The 21,243-nt window shown below is 52.9% G+C and overlaps 1 protein-coding gene across 1 annotated transcript in view; it reads right to left on the reverse strand.

The window, feature by feature from the left end:
* LYZ (lysozyme) overlaps positions 1 to 20,963 on the reverse strand; it is a 44,519-nt gene extending 23,556 nt beyond the window's left edge. The window contains exon 1 of the mRNA XM_075342466.1: positions 20,792 to 20,963. Coding sequence (XP_075198581.1) covers positions 20,792 to 20,933 — 142 coding nt within the window. The 5' untranslated portion in view covers positions 20,934 to 20,963. The remainder of the gene's footprint in view (positions 1 to 20,791) is intronic.
* Between the last annotated feature and the right edge of the window lie 280 nt (positions 20,964 to 21,243).

Here is a 21,243-nt window from a genome sequence, read left to right on the forward strand (position 1 = left end):
GGGTTACTCCCAGATGCTTGCAGAGAGGCCTCCAGAAGTGGGAGGTAAACTGAGTTCCTCTGTCGGACACAATGTGTGATGGAAAGCCATGCAAGCGGAAGATGTGATGTATATAGGCGTCCGCGAGTTCCTGGGCAGAGGGCAGTCCAGCCATAGGGACGAAATGGGCCATTTTAGAGAACCGATCCACCACGACCCATATGACTGTGTGTCCGGAGGACAATGGCAAGTCCGTAATAAAGTCCATCGCAATGTGTTGCCAGGGAACTGAGGGTATAGGCAGAGGCAGAAGACGGCCATATGGCAGGTGTTTGGGCGTCTTGTTCCTGGCACAAGAGGAGCAGGCAGAGACAAAAGAGGCGACGTCCGTGCGAAGGGATGGCCACCAATAATGACGTACAATCGCACTCCAAGTTCTTTTCTGGCCAGCATGACCGGCTGTTTTCGAGGCATGGCCCCAGTGTAACACTTTTTGCCTGTCAGTCTCAGAGACATAGGTCTTCCCGGGCGGTATCTGGGCCAGGGTGACAGGAGCCACCGGAATAATCTTACTTGGACAGATGATGGGTTGGGATGTCTCCTCTTCCTGCTCCATGGGCATGAAAGACCTAGACAAGGCATCAGCGCGTACGTTCTTGTTCGCGGGTCGGAAATGGAGCTGGAAATCCACCCGGGCAAAGAATAAGGACCACCTGGCTTGCCGTGGGTTCAGTCGCTGAGCAGACCGCAGGTATTCCAGGTTCTTGTGGTCCGTGTAAATTATAACGGGGTACACTGCTCCTTCCAGAAGATAACGCCATTCCTCCAGAGCCAGTTTGACTGCCAATAGTTCTCGGTCACCGATGGTGTAATTGCGTTCAGGCGCTGAGAAGCTCTTGGAGAAGAAACCGCAAGTCACCATCTTCCCGGAGGAGGACTTCTGCATGAGCACTGCTCCGGCTCCCGAGGAGGAGGCATCCACCTCCAAGGTGAACTGGCGGTTTAACTCCGGACGGTGGAGTACAGGAGAGGAGGCAAAGGCCCGCTTTAGGGAGCCAAACGCGGCGTCGGCCGCAGGTGACCAGTCTTTTGGATTAGCCCCCTTCTTGGTCAAGGCGGAGAGAGGAGCAGTCAGAGCAGAGAAATGAGGGATGAACTGGCGGTAATAGTTGGCGAATCCCAGAAAGCGTTGGATTGCCTTCAGTCCAGAAGGAGGAGGCCAGTTGAGAATGGAAGAGACCTTCTTTGGATCCATCTGCAGTCCGGTATCGGTGATGAGGTAACCCAGGAAGGGGAGAGAAGACTGTTCGAAGACACACTTCTCGTACTTGGCGTACAGACGATTCTCTCTCAGTCTTTGTAGAACCAGTTGCACGTTCTCTCGGTGGGTCTGAAGGTCCGGACAGAAGACAAGGATGTCATCCAGATATACCACCACACAGACGTAGAGAAGGTCCCGGAACACGTCGTTCACTAATTCTTGGAAGACTGCTGGTGCGTTACACAGGCCGAAGGGCATCACGCAGTATTCATAGTGCCCATCGCGAGTGTTAAACGCGGTCTTCCATTCGTCCCCCGAGCGGATACGGACCAGGTTGTAGGCACCCCGAAGATCCAACTTGGTGAACACGCGAGCTCCTCTGAGCCGATCAAACAATTCGGGGATGAGCGGCAGGGGATACTTGTTTTTTACGGTGATTTGATTCAATCCCCGGTAGTCTATGCATGGGCGTAAGTCGCCCTCTTTCTTCTTTACGAAGAAGAAGCCTGCTCCAGCAGGAGAGAAGGATCTCCGAATGAATCCCCTTGCCAGGCTCTCTGTGATGTAAGAAGACATGGCCCTTGTTTCGGCTGGAGACAGTGGATATATCCGTCCTCGAGGTGGTGTAGTTCCCGGGAGCAGGTCAATGGCACAATCGTAAGGACGATGTGGCGGAAGTACCTCTGACTCCTTCTTATCAAAGACGTCCGCGAAGGACCAATAGGCTGAGGGTAGTCCCGGTAGGGACTCTGGAACCGGAGGTCGCCGGATGGGTTGTATGGTCTTCAGACAGTTCTCATGGCAAGAAGAGCTCCATCGAGTGATTTCACCAGTGCCCCAGCTGACTGACGGTTCGTGTGTCCGTAACCAAGGAAGGCCCAGCAGGATTTGATGTGACATGTGTGGGAGGACGTAGAGAGCGATGTTCTCGGTGTGCAGAGCACCGATACGCAATTCAACCTGCCTGGTGATCCAGGAGATGGTGTCAGAGAGGGGTCTCCCATCCACAGAGGCAATCACGAGGGGTTTGTCGAGAGGAGTAACAGGCACCTGGTACTTGTCCACCGTGGCCTGCTGGATGAAATTGCCTGCTGCCCCAGAATCGAGGTACGCCTCAGCCGTGAACCGCGTCTCTCCCGTTGTCACTTGCACAGTCCATGTAACCGGGTCTGAGAGAGTCCCAGCACCTAGGGTGGCCTCTCCTACCGACCCTAGGCTTTGGAGTTTCCTGGCCTCTCTGGACAGGAGCGTAGCAGGTGTGTGCCCTCTCCGCAGTAGAAGCAGAGACCCTTGGCGAGCCGCTCTGCTCGACGTTGTTCAGACTGTCGCACACAGTCGACCTGCATGGGCTCATGGACGGAGACACCAGATGCCGTTGACTGGAGTACGGCGGACTTCTGCGGAGGAGAGGAATGCCGTACCGGGCGTCTCTCACGGGACACCTCTTTGGACCGCTCCTGAAAGCGAATGTCCACTCGAGTCGCTAGGGTAATCAGGGCGTCCAGGGTGGACGGTACGTCACGACCAGCCAGCTCATCTTTGATTCGACCCGAGAGTCCTTCCCAGAAGGCGGCGGTTAGGGCCTCGTTATTCCACCCGAGTTCCGAAGCCAAGGTGCGGAAACGGTTGGCGTATTGACCCACCATCAGAGTTCCCTGACGTAACCGGAGAAGAGATGAAGCAGACGCGGAGGCGCGTCCGGGCTCGTCAAAGGTGCCGCGAAAAGCCTGCAGGAACTCCTGGAAGTTCTTGGTCATAGGGTCCTCCTTCTCCCACAAGGGGTTCATCCACGCCAGTGCCTCGCCCTCTAGGTGAGACATTATGAAGGCGACCTTGGCTTGGTCGGAGGCAAACAAATGCGGCAGCTGCGTGAAATGGAGGGAGCATTGGTTTATAAACCCCCTGCAGGTCTTGGGATCTCCGGCGTACCGGGGTGGTGAGGCCAAACGAAGTCTGGAAGCATCCGAGGAGGCTGCCACGGGAGCGGGAGCCGTGGATTGACTAGTGGAGGCCGGAGGTGCTGAAGATGTGACCGATGCTTGTAGCGTGTTCAAGCGGGCGTCCACGGAAGTCATAAAGTTCAGCATGCGGGTCTGGACTTCACGCTGGCGTTGGAGTTCCTCATGCAAGGCCGCTAGTGCTTCGGCGGGATCCATGGCCTGATCTTACTGTTAGGGCCAGGTGGATGGGCAGACCCAGAAGGTGGATCCACTGGGCCGAACTCCCCGATGAGGGAAAGGAGTCCGGTAGCCGGAGCACTATAGGTAGCAGAACAGTCCGCGCACAAGAGCACAATGGAGAAGTCCCTGGAACCACGGGGTCACTGATGGTGGTCCGGGTGACGGAGCTCAGGTTCGGAAGCCGGGATGATGTCAGGCGGGGTCCGGAACCGTTGGAGCGAGATGACGGGTCACCGCAGGGAACAGAGAAGGTGCGGACTGTCAGGATGGCAGATAGGCAGCGTTCGGGGTTCGGGATACGGCAGGACCGGATGGCAATGCAGGATCGGCTCTAGAAGAGAGAGAGGTAAGTATCTCACAGGAACACAAGGAGACCTGACTCCTAGCTTGGGAAACACGAAGATCAGGCCCCGCCCCCTTGGACATTGCACCCCTTTATACCCCGTACCTGTGTGCTTCATTTCCTGTCAGTGGACACTGGCCCTTTAAGAAAGGGTCAGTGACCGTGCGCGCGCCCTAATGCGTATGCGCGCGGCCCGGGTGCCAGAAGCCAGGGCAGGAAGCTGAGAGGAGGACGCAGCAGAGCCGGGCTGGGGCTGGGAAGCCGACGGTCGCCGGGAGCGGGGACCAGGAGGCCTGGGAAGCGCGGGCGATGGAGGCTGGAGAGCGGGGAGCGTGGCAGGTGAGCCGGGAAGCGGAGCAGAGGACCCGGGGAGCGTGACACTAATGAAGGGCAACTGACCGGGGTACTAATGCCCAGTGGACTAGTGCCCTCTCTCATTAGCATACGGTAAAAGAGCTTTAAAAATACTTTTTCTAAGGATCCCTTTATCTATGCTAGTGTATACAGGGACGGTTAGTTGGAGATTAGCAATATACACCCAGAACTGCTTGTGGTTCTGTGTGCATATTGCACCTGACAGGTTCCCTTTAAAGCTGTTAGGCGCGGGAAGTGTCTGGTGTCCCCTTGCCTCTGCTATGCTCCGTCCTTCTTGATGGGGGTAGCTAAATCAGTGTATTCTATCGATGGGTGCTGCCTGTGCAGAGCGCAGTGGTTATAGTTCGTTTGTTATCGAGTTAAGGGTACTTTACACGCTGTGATATCGGTACCGATATCGCTAGCAAACGTACCCGCCCCCATTGGTTGTGCGTCAGGGGCAAATCGCTGCCCGTGGCGCACAACATCGCTAACACCCGTCACACGGACTTACCTTCCCTGCGACGTCGCCCTGGCCTGCGATCCCCCTCCTTTCTAAGGGGGCGGTTTGTGCGGCGTCACAGCGACGTCACACAGAAGCCGTCCAATAGCAGAGGAGGGGCGGAGATGAGCGGCCGGAACATGCCACCCATCTCCTTCCTACCTTATTGCCAGTGGACGCAGGTAAGGAGATGTTCATCATTCCTGCGGTGTCACACATAGTGATGTGTGCTGCCGCAGGAACGACAAACAACATCGTACCTACAGCAGCAACGATATTTTGAAAAGGAGCAACGTGTCAACGAGCAACGATTTTTCACGTTTTTGCGCTCCTTGGAGTCACACGCTGCGATGTCGCTAACAACGCTGGATGTGCATCACTAACGACGTGACCCCAACGATATATCGTTAGCGATGTTGCAGCGTGTAAAGCACCCTTTACTGTTCTGCACATAGGCAGCGTTCCAGATGACAGAGTTTTGTCTCAGAGTTCTGTCACATCGACCAAGGCATTCACAGAACATAACAACCAGGTGAGAAACTCATTGCAAGTGCTGGGCTCGCTGCACTCTCAGAAACAATGGACAAAGCACTGGACAAATCGACAAAGCTGGCTTTATCTTTGTTTCACTGGCTGCTTTACTGATTTATCTCCTTCCTTTCTGCTGGTCAGCCTTCCCCACCTCTTCTCCTCAAGATGATCTCTCCTCAAAACACATCTAATGCTGTCTATGAGACCTCCCACTGCTTCTCCTGCCTCCAGTGAGCTGAATCAGTGAAGAAGTCTGTAGCTGCTTTGTCTTCTCAATTGCTGCTGCAAGTGCAGAGAGCAGCAGTTTTGATGAATTTGTCATCTGGTTGCTGCTCTCTACACAGGAAATGACAGAGATGTCAAAGCTCATTACACTTACAGCTTTATCATTACAGTTTCTGTCTATGCAGAGAGCAGCAACCACATCACAAACTCATCACAACTGCTGCTCCCTGCACTCGCAGCAATGATTGAGGGAACCAAGCACTTACTAAATGATTCACTGACTCAGCTCCAAGACACTCCTGCCACAGCTACTCAACTCCTCAGCTCTCCATCCACAGTTCCCCCACTCCTTCTATGTTCTTTTGGCTCCCCAGTTCTCCATTCACAGCTCCCCCACTCCTTGTATGTCCTCCTCTACTCCCCAGCTCTCCATCCACAGCTCCCCCACTCCTTTTATGTTCTACTCAGCTCTTCAGCTTTCCATCCACAGCTCCCCCACTCCTTGTATGTCCTCCTCAACTCCCCAACTCTCTGTCCACAGCTCCGCCACTCCTTGAATGTCCTCCTCGGCTCCCCGGTTCTCCACCCACAGCTACCCAATTCCTTGTATGTCCTCCTTGGCTCCCCAGCTCTCTATCCACAGCTCCCTCATGCCATGTATGTCCTTCTTGGCTTCCCAGCTTTCCATCCACAACTCCACCACTCCTTGTATATCCTCCTCAGCTCCCCAACTTTCCATCCACAGCTCCCCCCTCCTTGTATGTCCTCCTCAGCTCCCCAACTTTCCATCCACAATTCCACCACTCCTTGTATATCCTCCTCAGCTCCCCAGCTTTCCATCCACAACTCCACCACTCCTTGTATATGTCGCGGGCGGGGAGGAGGGTGTCGGCACACTACGCTCACCCCTTCTGCTCGGGTCCGGCAGCTGCTCAGTGGTGGCTCGAGCTGTGGGCCGGATCCCGGGGTTCCTCGAGCGACACTCCTCGCCCGTGAGTGAAAGGGGATTGTTGTTGGGTGTGGGGGATTGTTATAGTTCGTGACGCCACCCACGGTTGTGGTGATTGCACCACCGCTGCTCTGAGTGGGGATCCCGGGGATGGTGAAGGGGAGCAGCCAGGTGTTGTGTTGCCCCTCCGTGGGTAGGGGTTGGTGATCCCGGGGCCCGGTGATGGCTTGGGAGGTGCAGGGCCTGGTGGGCGCAGGGACGCGGGGGCAGCGCTGTGCCTTGCGGCACTGTGGTACTCACTCAGCCTGAGACGTGGACACAGTTTGTACGGTAAACCAAACGGCTGGTAGGACGGTCCCACAGACGGCTGCTTTGCTTTCCCGGTAGGTGACGGTGATGTCCCTTTTCCTTGCACCTGTATGTACGGTTGGTTGCGATGGGTCCCCACCGGTAACCCGCTCCCCGGCTTCAAGCTGGGCCGGAGGAGCACTACACTTTGCCCGCAGGCGCTGGCCCTCAGAGACTGGTGCCCTGGCAGTGGCGGTGTCTCTGTTGTACGGGTTGGGCTGTTGCCTTCAATCGGGACTTGGTTGTTGGGGGATCTGCGTCCCCTTCACTGACGGATTCGGCAACTTTGGCGACTCCTAGCCTTGCCGGGGTCCGAGAGGCCCCTGCCCTGGTGCTGACTGTCTTTCGGAACACTGCTCCAGACCACCGGGCACACAGCCAACGGGGTCCTTCCAGGAACTTCCAAACGGTCCCCCTCCGGACAGTCACCGCCGTCGCTGACCTTGCTGTTCTGGCCCTACACAAAGCTGGACCTTCAGGCTTCTCTCTTTCTCTGTCACCACTCTTGCTTTCCTCCTTTACCACTTTCCTTTCTTTTCTGTCTCTTAGCTGTTTACTTTAGCCACCCTCGGCTACTCCTCCACTCCTCTACTTCCTCCTCCCTGACTAGACTGACTGGTACTTCCTGCCTCCAGAGCTGTGTTCTCCTTGGTGGGCGGAGCCAACCGCCTGGCCCACCCCCTGGTGTGAATCATCAGCCTCTGGAGGAAGGCAACAAGGATTTTTGGTTCAGCTTAGGTGTGCCTACCTGGGGTGTGGGGTGTGGTGGTGTGTGACCTGTGTCCCCTGGCTTGCCCAGGGCGACACATTCCCCCTTAGCAAAACGCAGACCGTCCGCGGGCTGCCGTCCTACACCGGTTTTATTTTCTGTAGAAAGGGGATAACAGGGTTAAACATAACATAACATTTTTAATAACTTCTTCCCAAAACGGGAGGCACATCACTTTAACGTTGCAACGGTGTACGGTTACGGTTTCCGCTCTCTCCCACCCAAGTAACCTGGCCCTGATGCTGCCCCTAAAGCCCAGGCAGCACCCCTTGACCCACAGTCCAGCACACGGTTCCCGAGCGGGATCTGTCCTTCCCTCCAGAGGGTAGCCACCGGTCCTTTTGGTGGCTGGGCCCCAGCCTGCTCTGCTCAGGGCCCTCCCTCCAAACTGCCTCTCCGGAGGCGGCCTGCGGAAACGGTAACGGTACCCAACATATATACATGCCACTAACGTTTGTGGTTGCCCTGCAAGTTCACGGGCTTGTCCATGGATAGTTCCCATGCATTTTTAAACGGTCCCCACGGGGACAACGGTGCCGGCTCCAGCCGGTTGCAAATCACAACAGACAATCAGGTAAACTTCGGTTAATTTTCATTTTCATCATCATTTTTCATCATTTTCATTCAACTTTTAAACTTTTCAAACTACAAGCACTCTTTACATTCCCTGACCCCTTTTACTCACAGAACGGTCTCCCTGTACCTAAGTGGAGGTCTACCTAGGTTGGAACGGGTGGACCTTCGAGGCCCGGTGTCAGTGGTGCTAGACAGTGGGGTAGAGGGAACAATCGGTTCCTCCTCCCGGCTATAGTGTGGACCAGGCGGGGGCGTAGGGGAGCTGGGTACAGGTTCATCCCTGGGCACTGGCACTGGTTCTGGCTCACGGTTAACCACTTCCACTACTCCTTCATCCACGGGTTGTGGGAACAGTATCACTGGAAGAATCACCGCGCCGTTCTGTGTAGGCCAGTTTGCTGGGAAGTCACCCATTACCGTGTGGATTACCTCTGCTGCCTTCTCCGCTGGTGGAGGAACCGGTACTTCAGCCTCTGCCCTCAACGCTGGAGGGCACCTTTTTAGATGGTCCCGGGAAACTGTGGCCAGGGTGCCCCGTTGGTCACGACTGATCTGGTAGGCCTTCCCATCTTCCCATTCTGTGGGTTGTATGACGTAAGGGACTTGCTCCCACTGATCATCCAGCTTGTGGGCTTTCCTCTTCCGTTTCAGCACTACATCTCCTGGCTGGAAAGGATCCGCGGACGCCTTCTGATTGAACCGGTGCTCCTGCTGTTCTCGACTTCGACTGAGGTTTTTCTCCACATACTCCTGGATTTGCCGGTATTGTGCTCTCCTCCAGCTTTCCCACTCCACCGTCGAAGGGAGTGCTTCGGGGGCCTCCAACCCCATCTCCAGATCCACCGGCAAGCGGCCGGGCCGAGCCCTCATCAGATACGCTGGGGTGCACTTCGTCGAGCTAGAGGGGATATTATTGTACATGTCGACCAGGTCGGGTAGCTTTTCCGGCCACAGGTTCCGTTCTTCCAGTGGTAACGTCTTGAGAAGCCCCAGGACCAAGTGGTTCATTTTCTCGCACATGCCATTGGTTTGGGCGTGGTACGGAGTGGTCCGGATTTTCTTGCAGCCGTACAACTGGCAGAATTCGTGGAACACCTCTGCTTCAAAGGCCGGGCCCTGGTCAGTCAGCACCTTTTCAGGGTACCCATGGGGTCGGCAAAAATAAGCCTGGAACGCTCGAGCAGCGGTTTGACCAGTCAGGTCCTTAACGGGGACTACCACCATAAATCTTGAGTAGTGGTCCACAATGGTCAATGCATAGGTGTACCCACTTCGGCTAGGGGTGAGCTTGACATGGTCTAAGGCGACCAATTCCAGCGGCTGATGGGTGACTATTGGATGTAAGGGTGCCCTCTGGCTAGTCTCGTCCTTTCTCCTTAGCGTACAAGGACCGCACTCCCGGCACCAGGCTTCCACCGATTCACGCATCCCACTCCAATAGAACCGCTCCCTCAACAGCATCTCCAGCTTCTTCCACCCGAAGTTGGCAGCACCATCATGGTATGCCCGCAGGACAGTGGCGACGTCAGCTTGAGGAATGACCAACTGGCATATTTTCTCATGGGTCTTTGGGTTGATCAGCTCACGGTACAGCCTCCCCTGGTGTAGGTAAAGCCGTTTCCGTTCCTTCCACAAGCGTTGGGCTTCGGCTGGGGCGGCAGGGTCTATTCCCGTAGCACCTTGTTCCACCAGAGTCTTGACAAGGCGAACAGCCGGCGCTTGATCCTGAGCTTCCTGCCACTCTTGACTGGGCCGTGGGTCCAGATCCACTCGTTGCTGATGTACCTGTACCCTCTCAGTAGGCGGCTGGTGAAACGCAGGCAACTCAATCTCCTCGAGGTCGTCATCCTCGCACCCCTCTTCTGACAAATGGGGCATCCGGGAGAGTGCATCCGCATTGATGTTGACGCGACCGGCCCGGTACTTTATGGTGAAATCATAATTGGCTAGCCGGGCTACCCACCGCTGCTCCAGCGCGCCCAACTTGGCCGTGTTCAGGTGAGTCAGCGGATTGTTGTCCGTAAACGCGGTGAATGTTGCTGCCGCCAAGTAGTGGCGGAACCGCTCCGTAATAGCCCACACCAATGCCAATAGCTCGAGCTTGAAGGAGCTATAGTTCTCAGGGTTCCTTTCGGTCGGCCGGAGTTTTCGGCTAGCATAGGCGATCACCTTCTCCTTTCCATCCTGGACCTGGGATAGGACCGCTCCTAGCCCCACGTTACTGGCGTCCGTGTGGAGGATGAACGGGCGCCCATAATCAGGGTATGCCAGGACCTCTTCTCCGGTCAAGGCCGCCTTCAGCTGGCAAAAGGACTCCTCATGCTTGTCCTCCCACGACAGTGGGGCTCCAACGGGTCTACCACCTTTAGTCTGTCCCACGAGGAGGTCTTGCATGGGGGCCGCCATCTTCGTGTATCCCTTGATAAAGCGCCGGTAGTACCCCACCAGGCCCAAGAACTGCCTTACTTCCCTCACCGTGGTTGGCCTCGGCCAGCTCTGGATGGCAGTAATCTTCTCAGGGTCAGGGGCAACACCATCTGCACTCACCACGTGCCCCAGGTACTGCACTCTGGGTTTCAGCAGGTGACACTTAGAGGGCTTCAATTTCATCCCATACTTGGCAAGGGACGCGAACACCTCGGCCAGGTGCTCCAGATGGGCTTCGTACGTCTGGGAATAAACAATCACATCATCCAAGTACAACAGGACGGTCTCGAAGTTTAGATGTCCCAGACAGCACTCCATCAGCCGTTGGAAGGTTCCTGGGGCGTTGCACAGCCCGAACGGCATACTATTGAATTCGCAGAGCCCCATCGGGGTGGTGAAGGCGGTTTTCTCCCGATCTTCTGGGGCCACGGCCACTTGCCAGTATCCGCTGGTGAGGTCAAGGGTCGAGAAGTAGTTTGCAGTTCGCAGCGCAGCCAAAGACTCTTCAATCCGAGGTAATGGATAGGCATCTTTATGGGTTATCTGGTTGATCTTCCGGTAGTCCACACACATCCGCATGGTACCATCCTTCTTCTTGACCAGTACCAACGGAGCGGCCCAGGGACTACAGCTGTCCCGAATAACCCCTGCCTCCTTCATATTCCTCAACATATCCTTGGCACACTGGTAATGTGCAGGGGGGATAGGTCTATACCTCTCTTTGATAGGGGGATGTTCACCGGTGGGGATGTGGTGTTGGACCCCCTTAATCTGCCCAAAGTCTAGGGGGTGCTTACTAAAAACCTGTTCATACTCCTGCACCACCCTGTATACCCCTGCCCTGTGATGTGTAGGGGTGTCATCAGTGCCTACATGTAGCTGTTGATGCCACTCCTTTGTCTCCCCCTGGTGTGGGGAAGTGCTGGTGGTAGGTGGGAGTGTAGATGGACTGGCTTCATGGATAGTGTGAGGGTCCAGGGTGAGCAGCTTGGCAATGGTGGCATACCGGGGAAGCCTGACTTCTTCCTCTCCACAGTTCAGCACTCTCACAGGCACTCTCCCTTTCTTCACATCCACCACCCCTCGGGCGGCCATTACAGTGGGCCAGTGCTCGGAAGGCAGGGGCTCCATCATTGCAGGGTAGTCACGTCCCTGAGACACTACTGCTGCCCTACACCAGATCATCATCTCACTCCTAGGGGGCACAGTCAATGGAGCAACATCCATCACTCTCACTCCACCAATCTCCCCTCCTGTTGAGCTTACATGCTGGCGGTACATCAGGGCTCGGATCTCACGCTGCACAGCCCTCTGCCGGCTCCCTGCCGCTGTGGCGGCCAGCTGTTGCAATAGGGACAACACATCAGTCATACAGTGCTCCATCACATTGGTTCCCAGCACTATTTTTGGGTTATGATCACTGGGCTCGTTCATAATCACAATCATATCCTGGTGTTGCAGTTCGGCTTGCCCCACTGTCATAGCCACTTGTTTATACCCCACCTGGGTCAATGGGAGTCCATTAGCGGCAATCAATGTTATACTATTGTCTGGGGGCACCAGTTCGTCTACGGCCCAATACCGCTGGTACAACGTGTACGGTATGGTAGTTACCTGTGATCCAGTGTCCAAGAGAGCCATCACTGGTATGCCGTCCACAGCCACGGGGATGATAGGGCGGGCCCCGATATATCGGTCCCGCCAGTCCGGGGGGCCACGATGTTCTACTCCTGAGGATTGGCCCGGGGCCCCAGGGGTTGCTCGTTTAACGGGCACTGTCGGTAGTAATGACCCGGCTTACGGCACTTGTAGCAGATTGGGGGTCTGCTCCGCGGGTTGTTAGCACTCTTCCGCTGCATCCAGGGAACATCCTCGGGACTGTCAGCAAGCTGGATCTGTGCTGGAGGCTGAGGTCTGGTCAGAGGTTGCAGTGCAGCCAGGATTTTGGCAAGGTCTCCGTCCATGCGACGGACCTGGGCTGCCAGTTCCTCCACTGTGCTGCTCGGGACTGCAGATGTTGGAGAGGTTGATTTGGCTGAGGCTGCCACAACGGGAGCCGTCTCAACGGGCCACGGGGCGGGTTCCAGACCTTCGGTTGCTGGGGGCTGTAGTGCTTTAATGGCCCGCTCCTTTAACACAGCAAAGTCCACATCAGGGTGTTCTAGGGCCCACAGCTGGAGTTGTTTACGATCCTCAGGGGACCTCATCCCCTGCGCAAATTGCTCCACTAACATCTTGTTGCTATCCGCCTCATTGATAGGATTCGCCCGCTTCAGCGTGCGGAGGGCGGTCTGCAGACGTAGAGCATAGTCCCGAATGCTATCCCCAGCTCGTTGCCGGCACTGGTAAAACTGCATCCTCAGCTCAGCTTCAGTCCGGGTCTCGAAGGCAGTCTGTAGCTTCTCAAAGATGGTGGCTACAGAGAGCCGGTCCCCCTCGGCCCAGGTCTCCGCTTCCTGCTCCGCCGCCCCGGTTAACTGGCCTAGCACTATCGCTGCACGCTGCTTATCAGTCAGGGGGTACAGCTCTAGCAACGGGTTAAGCTTTTTCCGGAAGGCCTGTAGGGCATCCGGTTTCCCGTCATACTGCGGTAGCCAGGCAGCTCCGGGCGCATAGGGCAAGGAAAACGGCATGACCTGAGCGAGCGTGGGGGCCGCGGCACCTCCCGCCGGTACGGCCGGGACCTGGGCAGGTCCATTCCCATCCGCAAATGCCGCTGCGGCTGCGACCACCGCTCCTCCAGCGGCTCCGTCGGGCGCAGACATCTTGTTTCCGTACCCCTTAGCTCTTTCCGGCCCCTCCTCTCTCGGGGCGGGGTTTTGGCCTTCGCGCCTCTACTGCTCGAGAAGACGCTCGAGCGGGAACTTTTTGCGCCAAAGATGGCGGCTTCTGAAATTTTTCTGCCGGATACCTCCGGCGGTAACAAGGCGCACCTCTACCAGATGGCAGAGCGGTAAGATCCTGTTCGTGACGCCAAGTTGTCGCGGGCGGGGAGGAGGGTGTCGGCACACTACGCTCACCCCTTCTGCTCGGGTCCGGCAGCTGCTCAGTGGTGGCTCGAGCTGTGGGCCGGATACCGGGGTTGCTCGAGCGACACTCTTCGCCCGTGAGTGAAAGGGGATTGTTGTTGGGTGTGGGGGATTGTTATAGTTCGTGACGCCACCCACGGTTGTGGTGATTGCACCACCACTGCTCTGAGTGGGGATCCCGGGGATGGTGAAGGGGAGCAGCCAGGTGTTGTGTTGCCCCTCCGTGGGTAGGGGTTGGTGATCCTGGGGCCCGGTGATGGCTTGGGGGGTGCAGGGCCTGGTGGGCGCAGGGACGCGGGGGCAGCGCTGTGCCTTGCGGCACTGTGGTACTCACTCAGCCTGAGACGTGGACACAGTTTGTACGGTAAACCAAACGGCTGGTAGGACGGTCCCACAGACGGCTGCTTTGCTTTCCCGGTAGGTGACGGTGATGTCCCTTTTCCTTGCACCTGTATGTACGGTTGGTTGCGATGGGTCCCCACCGGTAACCCGCTCCCCGACTTCAAGCTGGGCCGGAGGAGCACTACACTTTGCCCGCAGGCGCTGGCCCTCAGAGACTGGTGCCCTGGCGGTGGCGGTGTCTCTGTTGTACGGGTTGGGCTGTTGCCTTCAATCGGGACTTGGTTGTTGGGGGATCTGCGTCCCCTTCACTGACGGATTCGGCAACTTTGGCGACTCCTAGCCTTGCCGGGGTCCGAGAGGCCCCTGCCCTGGTGCTGACTGTCTTTCGGAACACTGCTCCAGACCACCGGGCACACAGCCAACGGGGTCCTTCCAGGAACTTCCAAACGGTCCCCCTCCGGACAGTCACCGCCGTCGCTGACCTTGCTGTTCTGGCCCTACACAAAGCTGGACCTTCAGGCTTCTCTCTTTCTCTGTCACCACTCTTGCTTTCCTCCTTTACCACTTTCCTTTCTTTTCTGTCTCTTAGCTGTTTACTTTAGCCACCCTCGGCTACTCCTCCACTCCTCTACTTCCTCCTCCCTGACTAGATTGACTGGTACTTCCTGCCTCCAGAGCTGTGTTCTCCTTGGTGGGCGGAGCCAACCGCCTGGCCCACCCCCTGGTGTGAATCATCAGCCTCTGGAGGAAGGCAACAAGGATTTTTGGTTCAGCTTAGGTGTGCCTACCTGGGGTGTGGGGTGTGGTGGTGTGTGACCTGTGTCCCCTGGCTTGCCCAGGGCGACACATATATCCTCCTCAGCTCCCCAACTTTCTATCCACAGCTCCCCCACTCCTTGTATGTCCTCCTCAACTCCCCAGCTCTCCATCCACAGCTCCCCCCACTCCTTGTATGTCCCCCTCGACTCCCAGCTCCCAATCCACAGCTCCCCCACTCCTTGTATGTTCTACTTGGCTCTCTAGCTCTCCATCCACAGCTCCCTCACTCCATGTATGTCCTTCTTGGCTATCCAGCTTTCCATCCACAGCTCTGCAACTCCTTGTATGTCCTCCTCAGCTTCCCATACATTGCTCCCCCACTGCTTGTATGTCTCCCACAGCTCCCAGCTTTCCATACACAGCTCCCTCGCTCCTTGTATGTCATACTCGGCTCCTCAGCTTTCTATCCACAGCTCCCCCACACCTTACATGTCCTCCTCAGCTTGTCAGCTCTCAATCCACAGTTCCCCTACTCCTTGTACATCCTTGTTTGCTAGCTCTCCATCCACAGCTCCCCTACTCCTTGTATGTGTTACTCGGCTCACCAGCTTTCCATGTATAGCCCACCAACTCCGTGCATATCCTCCTTGACTCAACAACTTTCCAGCCACAGCTCCCTGACTCTTTATATGTCCTCCTCAGCTTCCCAAGTCTCTATCCACAGCTCTCCCACTCCTTGAATGTCCTCTTCAGCTCCCTACTCCTTGACTGTCCTCCTCGACTCCCCAGCTCTCCACTCACAGCTCCCCCACTCCTTGTATGTTATCCTCGGCTCCCCAGCTCTTCAGCCACAGCTCCCCACTCCTTATATGTCCTTCACAGCTCCCCATCCACAGCTCCCCCACTCCTTGTATGTCCTCCTTGGCTCCCAGCTCTACATCCACAGCTCCCCCACTCCATGTATGTCCTTCTTGGTTCCCCAGCTTTCCATCCACAGATCCCCCACTCTTTGTATGTCCTCCTTGGCTCCCCAGCTCTCCATCCACAGCTCCCCAACTCTTTGTATGTCCTCGTTGACTCCTCAGCTCTGCATCCACAGCTCCCCCACTCCTTGTATGTCTTCCTCAGCTCCCCATACGTTGCTCCCCCACTGCTTGTATGTCTCCCACGGCTCCCAGCTTTCCATCCACAGCTCCCCCACTCCTTGTATGTCATACTCGGCTCCTCAGCTTTCTATCCACAGCTCCCCCACTCCTTGCATGTACTCCTTAGCTTGTCAGCTCTCAATCCACAGTTCCCCCACTCCTTGTACATTCTTGTTTGCCAGCTCTCTATCCACAGCTCCCCTAGTCCTTGTATGTGTTACTCGGCTCACCAGCTTTCCATGTATAGCCCACCAACTCCTTGCATATCCTCCTTGGCTCGACAGCTTTCCATCCACAGCTCCCCAACTCTTTGTATGTCATCCTCGGCTTCCCAGCTCTCTATCCACAGCTCTCCCACTCCTTGAATGTCCTCTTCAGCTCCCCCACTCCATGTATGTCCTTCTTGGTTCCCCAGCTTTCCATCCACAGATCCCCCACTCTTTGTATGTCCTTCTTGGCTCCCCAGCTCTCCATCCACAGCTCCCCAATTCTTTGTATGTCCTCGTTGACGCCCCAGCTCTGCATCCACAGCTCCCCCACTCCTTATATGTCCTCCTCAGCTCCCCAGCTTTCCCCCCACAGCTCCCCGACTCTTTATATGTTCTCCTCGGCTCCCCAGTTCTCCATCCACAGCTCCCCAACTCCTTGTATGTCCTCACAAAAACAGAGGGGAGAGCCAGCACTATCTGAAAATGGCATGCACTAATAGAAAGTGTAAATTCACGAATTCTAACTGTACTATAATACAAAATGAGATATTTAGCAAACAATTGATCAATTTTTTGAGCCACCGCTGCCACGTCATGGCAAATCTCAATAGGGGGGTCCTACTCTACACTGTGTGCAGAATTATTAGGCAAATGAGTATTTTGATCGCATGATAATTTTTTTACATGTTGTCCTACTCCAAGCTATATAGGCTTGAGAGTCAACAACCACTTAAGTAAATCAGGTGATGTGCATCTCTGTAATGAGAAGGGGTGTGGTGTAATGACATGAACACCCTATATAAGGTGTGCTTAATTATTAGGCAGCTTCCTTTCCTTTGACAAAATGGGTCAGAAGAGAGATTTGACGGGCTCTGAAAAGTCCAAAATTGTGAGATGTATTGCAGAGAGATGCAGCAGTCTTGAAATTGCCAAACTTTTGAAGCGAGATCACTGAACAATCAAGCGTTTCATGGCAAATAGCCAACAGGGTCGCAAGAAGCGTGTTGGGCAAAAAAGGCGCAAAATAACTGCCCATGAATTGAGGGAAATCAAGTGTGAAGCTGCCAAGATGCCATTTGCCACCAGTTTGGCCATATTTTAGAGCTGCAACATTACTGGAGTATCAAAAAGCACAAGGTGTGCCATACTCAGGGACATGGCCAAGGTAAGGAAGGCTGAAAAACGACCACCTTTAAACAAGAAACATAAGATAAAACGTCAAGATTGGGCCAAGAAATATCTTAGGACTGATTTTTCAAAGGTTTTATGGACTGATGAAATGAGAGTGACTCTTGATGGGCCAGATGGATGGTCTAGAGGCTGGATCAGTAAAGGACAGAGAGCTCCACTCCGACTCAGATGCTAGCAAGGTGGAGGTGGGGTACTGGTATGGGCTGGTATCATCAAAGATGAACTTATGGGAACTTTTTAGGGTTGAGGATGGAGTGAAGCTCAACTCCCAGACCTACTGCCAGTTTCTGGAAGACAACTTCTTCAAGCAGTGGTACAGGAAGAAGTCGGTATCATTCAAGAAAAACATGATTTTCATGCAGGACAATGCTCCGTCATATGCATCCAACTACTCCACAGCGTGGCTGGCCAGTAAAGGTCTAAAAGATAAAAAAATAATGACATGGCCCCCTTGTTCACTTGATCTGAACTCCATAGAGAACCTGTGGTCTCTCATAAAATGTAAGATCTACAGGGAGGGAAAACAGCACACCTCTCGGAACAGTGTCTTGGAGGCTGTGGTGGCTGCTGCATGCAATGTTGATTGTAAACAGATCAAGCAACTGACAGAATCTATGGATGGTAGCTATTGAGTGTCATCATAACGAAAGGTGGCTATATTGGTCACTAATTTTTTGGGTTTTGTTTTTGCATGTCAGAAAAGTTTATTTCTAAATTTTGTGCAATTATATTGCTTTACCTGGTGAAAATAAACAAGTGAGATGGGAATATATTTGGTTTTTATTAAGTTGCCTAATAATTCTGCACAGTAATAGTTACCCGCAAAAACAGATATGCTCCTAAAATAGCCAAATCAAAAAAAACCCACTCCAACTTCCAAAAATATTAAGCTTTGATATTTATGAGTCTTTTGGGTTTATCCTGTCATTTGATATTTGTCCTGAGGAAGGGGTCTGTGACCCTTGAAACGTGTAGGGGTACTTTGCACGCTGCGACATCGCTAGCCGATGATAGCGATGCCGAACGCGATAGTACCCGCCCCCGTCGCACATGCAAGATCTTGTGATAGCTGCCATAGCGAACATTATCGCTATGGCAGCTTCACACGCACTTACCTGCCCTGCGACGTTGCTCTGGCCGGCGACCCACCTCCTTCCTAAGGGGGCGGGTCGTGCGGCGTCACAGCGACGTCACACGGCAGGCGGCCAATAGAAGCGGAGGGGCGGAGATGAGCGGGATGTAAACATCCCGCCCACCTCCTTCCTTCCGCATAGCCGGTGGACGCAGGTAGGAGATGTTCCTCGTTCCTGCGGCTTCACACACAGCGATGTGTGCTGCCGCAGGAACGAGGAACAACATCGTATCTCCTATTGGTGCAACATTATGAAAATGTCCGACACTACACAGATCACCGATTTACGACGCTTTTGCGATCGTTTATCGGTGCATCTAGGCTTTACACGTTGCAACGTCGTTACTAGCGCCGGATGTGCGTCACTTTCGATTTGACCCCGACGATATCGCAGTAGCGATGTCACAACATGCAAAGTACCCTGTAGACTTGTATTTTCTGTTTGAATAAAAAGACATGGCCTATTATTATCTGCCTTCTAGAATAGTGATGAGCGCGGCATGACACCTGTTTTTTCCTGAACAACTTTGTATCTCAATCCTTCGGGGCTGCAACTGTCTTCACCTTGTGACTACACTATTATAGGAGTTGTAACTGTCACAACCCCTATAGGTAAGTGTTCCTACATTCTTTCCTATTATTGTTTATCAGTTAAGACCTTATTGCGCTATTTTTTCCACAGTCTTCTTTGTACAAAATAAATTTATGTTTCAGATAGCCAAGGTGATTGTCTATAAAATAAATGTAGTCTCATGCTCAAAGTTGTAGTGGATGGTGAAATATGTAGCCTGAAAGTCAAACGTTTAAAACATTACTAACCTTTTGCTCGTCAGTGTAAATTTCTTTACAACACAAATATAGAAAATCCATTTGGTATTTATTTTTTTTTATTGTTCATATTTGACACTAAATAATATTGTGGAATTAATTCTTCAGGTTATTAAATTCTTGTGGACATCTAATATTTGTAGTTTTTTTCTTTCTTGTCATAAATTGCATTACGTGTGAAATAAAATATACTTTTTTTGATGAAGTAATCTTTCAGTTCACTTTTTGTGAAGGATATTCTGTACCCCCCAGAAGTCAAAAAGAGCTCTGGGGCATCTAATCTTATATTTTATTTTTTTTTATTATGCAGTTTTTCACTGTAATTAACCCTTTGCTATGGCTTTAGATGCTAATATATGCAGCTCTGCTATGATGGCCAGAAATGGTCATCAGGAACAATAAAAGCATTAGCTTTGCTTCAGCACCTATTGAGTGCTCTGTAGCTTGCTAAAGAGAAGTGGTTGATCACTCGTAAACTGTTGTCTGTGATAAGCAGGCTTTACACGCTACGATATTTCTAGCAATTGCTAGCGATATCGTACGCAAAAGCACCCACCCCCGTTGTGCATGCGATATCGTGTGATCGCTGCCGCAGCGAACATTATCGCTATGGCAGCGTCACACGCACTTACCTGGTCGTCGTCGTCGCTGTGACTGCCGAACAATCCCTCCCCCAGGTGGGAGGTGCTTTCGGCGTCACGGCGACGTCACCGCGACGTCACTAAGCGGCCGGCCAATCAAAGTGGAGGGGTGGAGATGAGCGGGACGAACATCTCGCCCACCTCCTTCATTCCTCATTGCGGGCGGGACGCAGGTAAGGTAAGATTCCTCGATCCTGCGGTGTCACACACAGCGATGTGTGCTGCCGCAGGAACGAGGAACAACATCTATAAACAACCATTAACAATTTTTGGTTTTAGGACGACCTCTCCATGGTGAACGATTTTCATCACTTTGGAGGACGTTTAAGGTCGCTGGTAAGTGTTACACGCTGCCATACCGTTAATGATGCCGGATGTGCGTCACTAACGACGTGACCCCGACGATAAAACATTAACGATATCGTAGCGTGTAAAGCCCCCTATAGTGTTGCACTGACAGATTGTAGAAGGGTTTATAAAGCAATGTTCAAAGACCTGGCTGCAAATATAGATCACACCCTGCTAGTCGTAAAAGGACAGTGGATTATCAGAAACAAATGAATTAAACTTTACAATAAAAACTCATTATTGGTAGGCTAGGTTCTGCATATACATGCTCTCTGTCAAAATCTTCAAAATCCTGATGGAGCCTGTCACTTTATTGAAGTCTACGGAGTCACTGTGTGTACTGTCTGTACTCTGTCCTTGCAGTATATCTTTTTCAGACATGCTTAAAAGAGTAGCAAATCACAATTTTGTGCATTTTTGAAAAAAAAAATAAAAAAAACCTCCTCCCAAAACAGAGTACAGGGGATTCCGACAGAAACCCTGACATAATACTTGACAGAGAGCATTATTACAAAAGCTCTCGCACTAACATTTTTATTGTTTAATGAAAATTTGCCCTTGCATGTTTTACTATGTAATCATGTGTAAATTGAGATTTTTTGTTTTTACCATAAATTATATAGGTAACAAGGAAAGGAAAGCCCTAAATATCTATTTCTAGACTCAGAAAATGAAAGAAACTCTTGATCTTAACTTAAAATTGTGGAATCCAAATATACTTACAGTTGGGCAGACTGTAACCTTTGAAACCATCAAGACCTTTATTTTTCATGTCCTTCGCAAGTTCACATTTTTCAAACTTTTTTCCATTTGCAAGTGCAATTATGATGAGTATTGCTCCAATGATATGTATTTGCCTCTTCATTGTTGTGTTAGTAGCTTAAGGTGTGTCGGTTAGATAAACTGTTGCTTATATACCAGTCATAATATACAGCCCTCCTTCTTTATACACTACAGCCCTCCTTCTTTGTACACAAATAACCAATTGCAGTTACAGGAAAAATACCATATTCTAAGAGCTGTAAATCAAGTTCCTCCAATCTGTCGGTCACATTTCAAAAGACGTTCTTCCAGTTCCTTTATTCATGAATGAAATGTTTTTGCTTTTTTTCTTCATTTCTTTCCTTTTTTATCATTCAAATATAATGACACATTAGCATACACTACAGTCAGGG

Source organism: Anomaloglossus baeobatrachus, chromosome 4, assembly GCF_048569485.1.
Source record: "Anomaloglossus baeobatrachus isolate aAnoBae1 chromosome 4, aAnoBae1.hap1, whole genome shotgun sequence".
Taxonomy (NCBI): domain Eukaryota; kingdom Metazoa; phylum Chordata; class Amphibia; order Anura; family Aromobatidae; genus Anomaloglossus; species Anomaloglossus baeobatrachus.